This window comes from Myiozetetes cayanensis, unplaced genomic scaffold, assembly GCF_022539395.1.
Source record: "Myiozetetes cayanensis isolate MyiCay16 unplaced genomic scaffold, myiCay2020 scf1, whole genome shotgun sequence".
In the NCBI taxonomy this organism is placed as follows: domain Eukaryota; kingdom Metazoa; phylum Chordata; class Aves; order Passeriformes; family Tyrannidae; genus Myiozetetes; species Myiozetetes cayanensis.
In genome coordinates, this window is record NW_026086604.1 from 142,561,666 (window position 1) to 142,575,595 (window position 13,930).

The 13,930-nt window shown below is 37.8% G+C and overlaps 1 protein-coding gene across 1 annotated transcript in view; it reads right to left on the minus strand.

The window, feature by feature from the left end:
• Nucleotides 1-636: 636 nt before the first annotated feature.
• Nucleotides 637-13,930, minus strand: part of UBE3C (ubiquitin protein ligase E3C) — a 72,042-nt gene continuing 58,748 nt past the window's right edge. Inside the window, exons 20-23 of the mRNA XM_050322636.1 lie at nt 8,483-8,671; nt 8,313-8,379; nt 7,359-7,489; nt 637-4,493 (exon numbers count right to left, since the gene is read on the minus strand). Coding sequence (XP_050178593.1) covers nt 4,323-4,493; nt 7,359-7,489; nt 8,313-8,379; nt 8,483-8,671 — 558 coding nt within the window. The 3' untranslated portion in view covers nt 637-4,322. The remainder of the gene's footprint in view (nt 4,494-7,358; nt 7,490-8,312; nt 8,380-8,482; nt 8,672-13,930) is intronic.

The following is a 13,930-nucleotide window of genomic DNA, read 5'->3' on the forward strand; positions in this document are numbered from 1 at the left end:
GAAGCAGATAGTTGTAATTATCAAAAGAGATAAAAATTAAACTGCACCTTCAGAGGAGCCCAGATATATGCTAAAATTCCAGAAGCAGCTGAAAGAGACATGTTTGCTGACAGAGCAGCATTCTTCACTATGAATTACAGCTTCTCAGGTTTTTATCCATGGAGTTTTGTTCTTTCCAAAAATTCTGAAGAAGTCTTTTCAAAGCACATCAAGCGATGTTGGCTACGCTGTCTGACAGACACACTGAAACAAAGCCAAACCTTAGAGCTGCAGCTTGGCTGACAGAGCAGGAACTTCACAGCTCAAGAAGTGAAGGTACAAACCATTCTGAAGCAGTAGAATCATAGGACAGTTCAGGCTGTAAAAGACCTCTGAGATCATTGAGTCCAACCACTAACCCAGCACTGCCAAGCCCACCACTAAACCATGTCCCTGAGTGCCACATCTACACATCTTTTCAATCCCTCCAGGGGTGGTGACTCCACCACTGCACTCGGCAACCAGTCCTAACAATAGTAACTTCAAGACCAACAAGCAGTTAGTATCAGCTTCTTTTAGAACCTATTCAGCATCACCAATCTTTAAAAAGAAAATGCCCAATTTACTGCAAAAAAAGAAAGGAGTGTTTCTGCAGAGTTTCAAGAAAACTCAAATTATTTTATTCACAAAAGCATAAGTCAATAAAAATATAGATATCCTGATCAGTTTTACAGACCACGTTCATTTCTTCTCTCCTTCACTGACAGGCAAAGCATTATGAAAAAAAAGTAACAAGCATTTACATCACAAACCATTATTAACACAGATTCATGTATATGAGCAAATGTTGTAAAGTTTTTGCATATAATTATAAATACAAAAAAATCACAGATCCAACAAAATATTCTTCTGTTGTTTTTTTTCCATTTATCTTCTGTGCTGTATGATTTTTCAGTGGTGAAAAGAGTATGTGCTGTCTCACTGGCATTGAACAAACAGTTTTTGGTATAAACTGAAATTTATGAGCTCACTGCACTCAAAGTATCTTCTTTGAATTCCATACCACTTTATAGGATCAAATTAGGATGTTTGTGCTGTATTACTCAAGCGGTACCAAAAAAACTGTCCACATTGCTACTAGTAGCATCAGGAAGCTCTCCTTTTTTTTTAAAATTATGGAGCAGCCCCCATAAAAATAACTGAAGATACTCTCATTGTTCAAATCAAACTTCTGTCAGCTCAAGTGGAGGAAGATCCTTCCTCTTTTGTAGATATACAAATGCTCCCTAGAAATCATGAAAGTTTTATGAAGTTTATTCAAGTTTGGCTTTCAAGACCATGATGGAAGACAACTGAGATTAAGGAACAAGGCCCATCATTTCTGTTGGGTTTGTTTTGTTTATTTTTTTTAATCCAGCTAATAGGACTAAGCCCCCATGTGGAAAAATTGTCACTGAGATAAACCAGACCAAGTGCTAATTTTATTTCTTTATTCCATTTTTAATGTCTGTTAATTTTGTAGAGATGAAAAATTTGCAACCTCTTCCATCATACAGACCTTGACAAAAATTTTTTAGAACAGGTTACAAAATTATAAACCCAAATTTATTCAAAAACAAAAACCAATCATAAAATGCTGTCATTTTTCAGCAAAACAAGTACTGAGGAGGACGAAACACTGTAGTACAGAAATTTACTGTAAGGGTTATCTTGTACAGAAACCAACCCCAAACCCATAATTATTACTGCCATAATTCTGATAGTCAGATCTACAAGAATATTTCAGGTAACTTGCACGCAGTGTGTCTACTGCCTCTGCCTGACTAAACTCTGGGAGCATCACAGCTGGGAGACAGTTTGCTCTTCTTCTGAAAAACAGAAAATCTGTTTCATACAGAAACAACTCTTGCTGTGTAAGTGCTACGAGAGATCATTTCGACCCTCCAGCTCCTCAGGACATGACTAACTACGTGCCTATGTTACCTCTCATACCTTGCTCCTTAAAAATATCCATGGAAAAGCAGGAACTTGTGCTTCATCCTGACTCTCTGAAAACAGCTGGCACAAGTGTAAGCCCTGGTTGCCAAAGGAAAGCCACCCACTCCTCTCACTGCAGTCTGAGGGAGGTGAAGCTGTTGCAGCACAGCCTTCCAGCCGGGTACCTGCAGAAGGAAATCTGGGCTATGACTGTTCTCAGCGACCTGCCAGGGTCAGGATTTCACACTTACTGTACAGAATATACAAACAAGGTCACCGAGTGCTACACACCAGAGGAATAAAATGTCAGAGCATTTTCAGCCAGCTCAAGTTCTCTAGGGAAGTTTCCTGCAGCTCTGTCATTCCTGCAGTTACACCTCTCTGCAGCTCACACTTCCCCCTGCCTAAACTTTCCCTGTGGCACCCGCTGCTTCCCTGGCCACAGACAGGAATAGTGTGCACTGTCTCCTTTTGAAAAGCAGAAAGCAAACATTACCAGTACTTGGCATGACTCCAACACAATCTTCAAAATACAAATATTTAATAGAAAAATTTAATTTAATTTTACAAAATACAGATACAACACTACCCAATGTAGCAAAATAATGGAACTGAAAAATAATTTCAAAATATTTAAAGCATTAGGTTCTAAAATAAATAATGCTATCTAAAAGAAGTGTTCAGGTTTTGCAATTAGGAGGAGGCAGTTCCACTATTACTGATCTCTTTTTCAACTTCTTTACAAGTTCCATAATTTATGTAGAAAAATATACAAGAAAAGAATTTGGGATAAAGAATAGGTTGGGTACGTAATACTTAACATAAATAAAAAGCCTAAAGCAAAACCAAAAAGAAAAACCAATTGTTTTATTTCTGTACATCAAGACTACAAATAGTATTTTAACACTTCATTTATTACCCAGATTAAGAAATTATACATTTTTATATGGTTACTAGTAAACATCTTAAAATCACTCAGTTTTCCCACATTTAAAAGGATATTGCTGGTTACTGCTTATTAAATAGGAAATCCAGCGGAGTTTCCAGTAACAGCAAAATATTTTTTTGCATAAGAGATGAATACAAATTTGATTGTAATTTCTGATGATTTAAAATATAAAACTAAAGTTCAGAGGGATGCACTTATGAATCTTACAGTCTGAACTATAATTCCTTTTTTAAATTGACTGCAGTTTGCATACAAAACCGTACGATGTGCCTACTACCAGAGGATCAGCTCCTTCCATATGAAAGCAATTTTTCCCCCAGATATCAAATTTTATTAAGCAGCATATTCCTACTTACTTTTCATAGCAGAAATACTGCAGGGAGATGGATATAAAAGCTGTTTAATCACAAAAAAAAAAAAATCAAGTCGATTAGTTCTACGGCACAGATACGGTATTTAAGGTGGAAATATACGATAGGGAAAAGGAATGTGAACACCACAGGCTTCAAATATAAAAGATAAAGCCTGATAACTTTGGTTCAAATAATTTTAATAATTGTTACATGTATATTTTTCCAAAGTGATGATTTTTGTTTGTACTGTGTATGCAGTAGGAGTCTGATTCATTTGAAACAAAACCAACCAACCAATGAACCTGTACGGGCACAAAAGACAGAAACAGGACAGAGAAAACCTGGCTACTCACATCCATTCAGAACAGTGTCCAAGTGATAATGATGCAGCCAGGCTGCCAGGGCACTGCTGACTCATATCCAACCTTCCACCGACAGGACCCCCACGTCCCTTCCCACAGCCGGTCTCCAGCCCCTCATTCCCCAGTCTATACACACAACCAGTGGGTGATTGCCCACCTCTCTATGACTTGTAAACAATTCTACAACCTAAGTAAAGATGTTAGGTTACCAGTAATGAGCATTTTCATCCTCAGTTCTGGGATATCTGCAAACATCTGCTTCCCTTCCATCTAAGAGATTAATTACAGGATGTTAGCTCTGTCTCATCCCAATGCACTACACGGTACACAACTTTATTGCCAGTTTGTAATATTATTTATGTTTGAACAGCACAAAGCCAAAGCTTCATCTTTGGTTAATTTCACTGAGATGTCACTGTTCTTTAAATGTGCTCTTTCTTCACATAAACACAGAAATCAGCCACACTGCACACGGCATTCATTGTTTTGAATCATAAAAGCAGTGTCAACATAATATTCAGTAATGAAAGCTAACTAAGAAATCGTGTTTAGAAATGAAACCTATTTGAGGGCATTTGATAAGACACAAGAGCTGCAGAAATCTAGACAGAATTCCCTTAAAACTGCTTGGGTATGGGTGCTGCTTTAGAGTAGGCACTGGTTAGTTCCTCTGCAGATCATCCAAATAAGCGTCAGTTCGACTCAGCTTAATTCAAATCCAGCAGCACATTCAATGGCATAAAGGAGTTTGCTTCTCATCAGGTTCTCATCATAAAACTCAGGAAGCTTCAGCAAGTTCATGCAGGTACTGGCAGTAGGTAGCCTGTCTAAATCAGATCCTCCGTTGTGAATGCAAAATGCAGGATATAACTCCTGGAAAATGCAACAACAACAAAAAAACCCATGTAAGTTACAAAAGCCAAAACCTAGCAGCTGGCACACATTTCTAGGAGGTAAATCACTAGATTAACACCTGTCACAATTACATACTCAAACTGCATTTTCTTTCATTCCTGGTAGCACCAAAACCACTCTTAAATTGTGTAGTACTTTCCCCTACCAAGATCCACTGATTTGCAAAACACAAGGCAATTTATTTGGTTCTAAGGAAAATAGAATGATTTGTTATTGTTCAGAGTCTACCATACACATTTACAAGGCTACAGAAACATAACATGGATGTTCACACTGAGTCTGTAATGAAATAACCTTGTCAAACTCTGATTATTCTTCTGATGTGATAACACACTTTAAAACATTTTGCATGTAGTATTTCATTGTTTTAATAATATCACTTTTTTTTTTCTTCTGAGAAAAGAGTACAGTGAAAAATATACTTATTTTTTACCTCTAAAGCACTGTTTTTGCTGGCAAGACAGTATTCATCTTATCAAATGCTTGCTTAAGGTAAAAAAGTTCTGATTTTAGAAACTGGAGAAAAATTCCAGCTCCAAAGGCAAAAGGTCAATGAGATTCTAAGCTAAATTATTGTTCAAATGGAGGCCTTAAAAGTATTTCACAGCTAAAATGCTGCATTTTTAGTGTTCCTTTCAAAATGCTAATTGAATTCCCCTACTTTAGCTTTAAAAATGGAAAAATGGAGTTCTAAATTGAAATGTCATGCCAAGGGCACCATTTGTTGCATAATTAAATACTGTACAGCAGGAAAATGCAATAGTTTGGAAGTGAAAAGTATCATCAATTTATTATGTGACCTGATTGGAACTTAACAATTTTCAACCACTCTTTAATGATTTCTTTTTTGTCCGTAACAATGACATTTATTAAACTTATTAAACTTTGATTAGCTTTAGTAAATGTTATTCTGAGCCTGACTCTGGCAGTGAAAGTTTAAATTTTTTAAATGATGCAATGCTAGAGTGTACTATCTATAAGCTATGAATGTCAAGACATTTCCTTATCTTAAATTAACGTGCACTAACTTGAAGAAAATATGCCAGTTCCACAATATAAAGCATACAGAAGATTTCAGTGATAACCAAAAATTGTGTTTCCCTCAGAAAAACACAGGACAAATATATTACAACAGTGCAAACAAATTCAGAAGATCATTAATGTCTACCATCAACATAAATATATTCTATTTTTTGGCCAGTAATACTCAGCACTCCTGTGGCTTCACCCTCTTCACCTTCAAAGCATTAAACAACACACTGTCACGGGCTAACAGGACATTACTGCTGATGACAATACCAGTTACCCACTTCCTTTTCTGGCAAACATTTCCTGGCAAGTCCTTGGGTTGATGGTAAATCCCTGTTAACTGCTGCAGTCACTTCCATTTTTTCCTAGCCAAATATGTTAAAAGTCAGTTCATGGCCCATCTCCCAAGTGCACACACAAACATCAGCTTTCCACATTTAGCTGTGTCACCGTCAGCCTTAATATTTTTAGACTTTTGATTCACCTCCTCCATCTCTTCAAATGTCACACTGGCTACCTCAAAGCTGGATACCTACACCTGCATTTCCTCCTCTCCTCTTGTAATTAAAGAGGATGACAACAAATGGAGACTTCTGTTTAACTGGTTTCCACACAGTTATTCCCCAGTTCTTCCTCCCTCACAGGACTGATGTGCACTATTCTATCTTGGTTTCATCCCCCAGTTTTCTAACTGTCCTTCCTGCTGTCCTGTTCATTGCTGGAGTCCTGTACAGTGATATTCACGTGGTCTTAGGGAGTTTAGGAGAAATGCTTGCAGGTTTTTAAATAATCAGTCACATAAATCAATCAACAAATACCCTAGATAGGATTCAAGTGATTAAGCAGCCATCTCCATTGTCTCCATATCCAATTCTATGGATGCTCTTTCCTGTTCTAGGGGATCTAGTTAGTATGTTTTGTGGAGTCTAAGACATGATTCATTTCATCCTGAAGTTGATACATGGAGCAGTCAAACTGCCAACTAAGTGTCAGTTCCTCTCTTAGGTGTCTATAAAAGCTGAGCTATAGACTAGAGATATTGAAGATGGAGGATATGTTGCCATCCTATGGTAACAACACCACACAGCACTGACTGTTCCCACATTTTAGAGGAAATGAAGTCCACAACCAGTTTTTAACCAGAATTTTGCATTGCAGTGAAACTCATGGGTAGAATATCCCCAGAATTCAAAATGTCTTCACCTTGCCTTGGCCTTTCTTTAGTTTTATCAGCAGTAGACAAAAAGTTTTCTTCATACTTAAGCTTCCCTGTAAATAGCAATCTGGAGACACCAGTAAAATATTTATCTACACAGGGTACTGAGCTGTGACCTAAAAGCAGGTAAATGTGAATTAGAAGAAAACATAATACATGTCCTGCGTCAAACGGTTAATTTAAGACGTTCAAATTTAATAGCCGCTTTTATATCCTCATTTCTCTTTTGCCTGACTTAAAAGACACTGTTCTTAACTCAACCTGTTCCTTGAAACTGGTAGCAATTCTGCTTCTGCACAGGAACATGAAATGGCAGCATGGCCTTCCATGGCACACAGCGAATGCTCTGACTAAAGGGGTTTGTAGGTTTTGCAGTTAAAAACAGAAAACAACAGAATAACACTTCACTTAGTATTTCAAAACTATCCTTATTACACATGCTAATGCAAACACTGAAGCTGTTTCAGTAGTGACAGAGGAATATTCTTCTCAAATTGTAGATTCCCACAGATGAGAAAAGCTTGGATCAACATCTGCAGCATTTACAGAAACCTGCCAGGCAGTCACAGGACACGTACCTTAAACCCCAGAAGAGGCGGTCGAGAGCAGCTTGTGACAAATTTGAGTAGTTTGCGTTTCTCTTCATCAGTGAAGCTTTCAACAACTCTCCAGAATATTTTAATTACAGGATGGTCTGCCGTGTAGCCACCTACAATGAGATGTGATTTACAGGTAGAATAGTTTTACGTAAGAAATAAATTCTTCAGGGAAAACCTAGCATAAATCTTGAAAAGTCTGGGGAAAATATTGTAACCAGCAGGCTGCTATTGCTGCTTCTATTATCTACAGATCTCTGATCACTGCATTTTCAGTTTCATTGCTTAACTATGGTTACTGTATCCCTCAGCTTCTTAACTGAAGTTTTCTTCATTGAATTATATTTTGAATTTTATTTAATTTAGCATTTAGCCAATAACTCCAGATTATTCCAAAAGTGTGCCAAATTTGCAAGACCCCGGATGTTATTGAATGAATCAGCTTTCCTTGAGGTAAGCCCAGATGTGAACTGATTTAGTAGCTACTTTTTGATTACATTCATGATAAATGCAGGGAAAGAATAAAGTAAGGTACCTTGCATTTCTCACAAGATAAAAATATGAGCTCTCTCTTCAGACTGTCTGAGAAATGGTAAGTACGTGAATGTGGTCATAATTTGCAGACTTATTTTCAGATCAACTAGACACAATCATTGACTACCTTTAATTTAGAAAAGGAACATACTCTAATTATCCACTATAAAATTGCATTTAAGTGTGTGAATAAAATAAACTACATATCTCCATTTCTCAGCATTTATAAAATTGGGTTGTAAATTTAACCAGTCTTCTGAAATTCAGGCCTATCCACAGAGTTTGGGCACAGGTAACAAGAATGACCCTGTAACTTTTTCTTAAAAGCTGGGGTAAAAAGCAAGTTTATTTATTCCTGAGTCAGTCATAATACATATTTTTATATAAGCAAAATATTCTTACCTGAATAATTTGTGAAAGATTTAAGATCATCCAAACTAATAGGAACTTGGGCACCAGAAGTCAGAACCTGACAGCGAAGGAAATTAGACCGTTACGTTACAGGCGAAAAAGAAAAAAAGGATTTATTTCTGTTCAGAGCAATTGATTTCTGCAGTTTTAAGCAGAAGTACCTGTATTTCCTGCTGATCAAACATTCGAAGCCACTCAAGATTCACAACGTTGGCCAGTCCCTGACGGAAAGCCAGGCAGTGCTGCCGGATTTGTTTGTTCAGCCTGTAGTCTGCCACCAGGTGGATGTAGGCGATGCGGTTGGCGCTGGTAACAGGAATGTCTTTTCCACCCGGCTTCAGCTCCACCACCTGTAAACACAGCAATTTTCACCACCTTGATAAACTTTAATTCTGTGTGCTGTAACCACGAAATCGAGCTGCAAAACATTCTAGTAAGTGATGTGTACATTTGAGGTGGAGTAGAATATACTCAGGAAAGTTCACCTCAAAATAAGACAAAAAAATGATGTAGGGCTTTGTTTTCTGTTTGCTTCTAAGAGCACATTCTATGGCACCCAGTTTTTAGACCTAGACCCCCAGCTGCCAATGCAGCTGATCACAGGGCCCCATGGTTTATCACCAGAAAGCAGATTCAGACCAGTCAGAGCTCTTTAATAGCAACAGTGTGCGACACTAAATTCACCACTGCAAGTCAGACAGGAACTGAGGTGAAAATACGCCCCTTGGCCATCTCACCCCAGCTTCACTGATGCCACCTAGTGCCCTGGAAGAAAGAGTAGCCTGTGTAAGCACAGAGCTCACACAGAGCACTCTCCTTCCCGTTGGATTAGGGAAGCTGTGTGGCACTGCCTGGATTCTTCTCTAACTGTTTCATGCTGGTGGATTCTGCAGGGTCACATTATGATAAAAGCAATGTCCACTGAGTCAAAATTTAGATTCTGATACAAGTTTGATTTACAGAATGCTCAGCATTCACAATTCCTACTGCTGAAAATCTGAACTACACATGCTCAGTACATTCAAAAAAGGTAAAAAACAAGCAAGCAAATTTCTTTTTCTACAGAGAAGTTTTAACTTTTGTCCTTCAAGTATGCCACACCTCAGAATGGAAAAATTTTTAAAGAAAAACCCCCAAACCAAAGATACTGTAATTGCATTAAGATCAAAGGATGAAGGGTAGTTGTTATTAAAATACTACAGGCCTTTGCATATTCTACTCTTACTGCATGAGGTTAATTTTGTGAAGTAGCAGCCCAATTGGGAGGGATTAATAGAGTATTAACAGGAGAATTAAAAAACTTGAAAAGCTGAGATACTTTCACCTTCTGAACTCTTCCAGAAACTGTTTGTTTTTCTACAGTCTGGAGTAATTTTTTTAAAATTGTACATTTCAGTCTGTGATAATTATGACATCTTTAGAGCACAGAGAATCAAACACATGAATAGCTCCTTTGGTAGCATACTACCCAGTAATGTGAGCTGTTCTAGTGCTAAGCAAGATGTGCTAAATGGTAAGATTAAAAATTCACAGTGCTTTTGAGCATTCAGATTTTTACTTGATTCATAGTTCTTTAAGGAGAAAAGAGACCATGAAGACCTGTGAATTCTGACCTCCCAGGTAACACAGGCCAGAGGATTCCATCTAGAGGTTCCTGTATTTAACTCCATAAATCCACAAATGAGTTAGAGCACATTTTTTAGACAGGCAGTCTTGTGATGGAGTATCTACCACTTTCTTTGATAAGCTACTACAACCTGAATTACAAAAGGCCTTAAAAATACATCTTACTTCTCACTTTAATCCTTGGACTGCAAACTTCTTGCTTTTGTTAATGCCTACAGTAAAAAACCTCATCCATACTCCACCACCTCTGTGTGCAGGTTGTACTGACTCTGCTTAAACCCTACTCCTGTAAGAATTAAGTAAAAGGAAGGTGTCAGTTTAGCTGTCACCGTTTCATACCCTGTACACATGAGCTTGGTCCCTTCTGAGCGAGACCCCTTTGGCAAGAACCTGGGACTCAGGATGCAGGAGGGTTCTCCCTGTGAGCCTGTCGGCCACTCCAGGGGTACAGGACAGTGTCTGGGGCCACTGACTGGCCTGAGGGTGAGGGTATTTTTGCTGGTGAAGTCCACAAGGAGTATAAATACAAGTATGGGACTTGTTCCATACCACACTGGAAACAGCTGATGAGAAGGGGTCCCTGCACTGCTGTCTCCTCTGCTACTGCAGGCAACAAATCAGTCTAGAAATGTACTGTGTTTCATCCCACTGCAGTAATTTTACTATCATCACTGGAATTTCAATACTGTTCTGTAGCCTAACCAGCTCCTTCCTTCCCCCTCAATTATATCCATCATGTATTACTTATGGGCAGCAACTTCATTCATCTTCCCAGAGACTTTTTAACTGAACTAAAGTAAGTCAGGTTTCTTTGATTTCCTCCTATAAAATACCCTTTTACAAAGCCTAACAAGATCAGAAAGCTTTCTCTTACTTACTAAATTCTTGTCCTCTTCCCCTTTTCAGTATCAGAGCTACCAATGACATTCCACATGAACAATCAGTGTTGAGACCTCAACATCACTAATACTTTGCTATCTGCCCACTTACAAACTTTCTCTGCTTCTTCTGCCAAACTGCAGAATTCCTTGTTCTTTTGACAATACTTCACCCAATACAATCCCTCTCTCTGAGGTATGGACACACTGAACTGGGCAGTATTAAAGCATTTTTGTATCACCTAAGTCATCAAGCTTCTCTTAAGAATAGGAACACCAACAATAGACTAACTAATAAGTATTACTTGCAAATAATAATTTCTGTGAGCTCAGTATTTACACAAAAATATGCTGGAACTGACCTCTTTCCTACAATAGCAAAAGGGAACTACAGGCAGGGTGATTTAGAAAACTGCTGTATTTTAAGATTCAACCCAGAACTAAGTGAAGTAAAATGTCTGACCTTCCCTGCAGGTCAGCAAACACAAATGGGACATAAATTAATTTACATTTGCATTGTAACAGCATTGGCTCCACAATGCTCCAGGGATGTCAGGCAAGTTGTATTCATTTTATAATAAAAGCTATTCTCTCCCTATAATGTTCTTCCTGCAAATCAGAGGAAAAAAAGTGTTGTAGTCTTTCTGACCACTAGTTTTAGAAAACAAGACAAAGGGTGTTCTTTTTTAACAAGTCCTATTATTTATTTTATTTTTATATTCTTAATTAGCAAACCTTGATTTCTGATCCAGCACTTCTGTACTCCCCTTCCTCCCCCTAGCCCTGCATTGCCACAAATAAGAGTACAGCACTCAGTTAACTGCACTGCCTGGTGATCTGGCTATTCTTTTCAGAGTTTGTCAATGGGAGATTAATTTTGCCACTGTTTTGTCAAAGTATCATCCAAGACTGAGACAAAAGGGATAATGTAGCACAAATAGTAAATATATTCTGCCATAAAGGCTAAGAGGGCTGTAAAACAGAAGATAGAAGACAGTAACACTGGGTGGGAGTAAAGCTATGGTCAATGTTGATGCACTTCATCAGTCATTCAAGGTTTCCATGGTGTTTTAAAGGAATTATTGTACGATTCCCACTTAATTCTAAAACTCAGGAATGATTGTTGAAGAGTTCCTTTTCAAAAAGCCACAGCACAACTTAATACACCTTAAAGGCTTTATCAGCTTGTATCTTCACTTTTATCCATCCGGTTTTCACCACTAGATGGTGCAAGGCAATAACACAGGTCACACGGGATGGCCCAGACCAGAAAACTACAGACTTGTGTCATCACTTTAGTGTCTATTTTGTAGATCTAAGTTCAAACAAACAAACAGCAGCATTTTAACTTGGTTCATTACCAAAATCTCACAGTATTAAAGGCAATCAAACCATACACATAATTCAGACAAGCATTCAGATCATTCAGACAATACCAGATAACCGATTTTGAATCCCTACTCACAAAGTATGTCTTCAAAATTAAAAGTCCAGTATTTTCAAAAATCTGAAAGCAAAGGTGCTTTGCATTTTTTTGTACTGTGGACAGAAGTACTGCATCAGGCCTCTGACTGAAGGTGAGATACACTCCAAACCAGTTGCCTGTACTTCAGCTTTTCTTGGCTATGAATTCAATTATATGTTTCTGCAGGTACATACTAAAAATGTAATCAACTTATATTCTTATTTAGGAAAACCAGCTTGTGTAAAAAAAAAGGTAAATCTCTATTTTAGATACGGCTGGAGTTCAAGTGAACAGTTCAGATAATAATTTTGAGTTATTATATATACTGTTTTGAACATTATCATAATAATTAATTAAATGCACACCAAAAATCAGCAAAACAGTAAATAATATAATGTCTGTCAAGCAGAATTCAGGGAATTTGTCTTCTGGCTAATTTGTCACAAAAAGCAGAACTGCAATGTGATGATGGGCAGAAAAAGGCAAGTCTCTGTTGGCAGACAAACTTTAGGCTTGTGGCTGTTCACACAGATCTGCCAGCTGCAGCTGCTTCCCAATCCAACAGACAAAAAGGGACTATTTAGAGGATAAAGTAGGAAATACTTCAGGAAAAAATATTTTTTTCTGTCATCTAGGTATTTTTTCTTTGTGCATGAAGACACTAGAATGTATCTATCTCTTCACACAACCACAGAACCTCCAGTGCAATTTTACAAAGCTCTCTTACAGATAGTCAAAAACTCCTATACACTTGTTTTTTGGACAGGTAAAGTACTTTTTTTTTTCTTGGACTCTGATCACTTTTGTTCATATCACCCCTAAAGTTTTTTCCCCCATTCTGAAAATAAGTCAGTAAAGCTGGTTTTTTCCTTTCATTCCCTGTCATCTGCTTTCCAGATGTTCAGGCAGGAGTTCCAGGTAGGAGATTGCATATCAGTGCCTAAGAATGCATTTGCTGTGTGTTATGAATCTGCCTGAGAAGGATCAGCCTGAGCTTAAATACTTTGCTTCTGAAAAACCTCCAAAATAATTAATCTAAGCTGCTGTATCCTGTTCCAGAGGTTGCCAAGATGGAAACTTTCAGAACTGTTTTTAACACTTTAAAATGTTCTCTCAAAGAAATTTAAAGGCAAAGAACTCCCCTTTACTGAGTCAGCATATTTTCAGTGATAGCAATGCCATTCATGCCTGTTTAAAAAGCCCAAGAAGGTGTCCCAACACCAACTTCCACAACATATGGATTTCATAGGAACTGCTGCCATGTGTATCATAGTGCTTTCCTGTGGATTTGTGCTTTTCCACTTTATTTATGGAGTCTTCTGATGACACTCAACTTCCAATCCATGTAATCTCAAGAATCAGTGTTTGAGAAGACTTGCTGGAGTACAGCATCTAACATTTCTGAGGGAAGAGGAATGCATATTTGCAACTTCCCCTCTTCCCCTGGACAGCCACAAAACTCACCCTTCTCTCATTCAGAGAAGAGGAGGGCAAGAGGTCTGAAAAGAGAAGGTATTTCCTTGAATTTGTTAACCTTATTCTTATTATAGACCTTTTACAACCATTTTATTATCATCTAATCTACAAGATAAAGGGAAAAATTAAATCAATATACACTGCTACTTGAAGGCACCTGACAT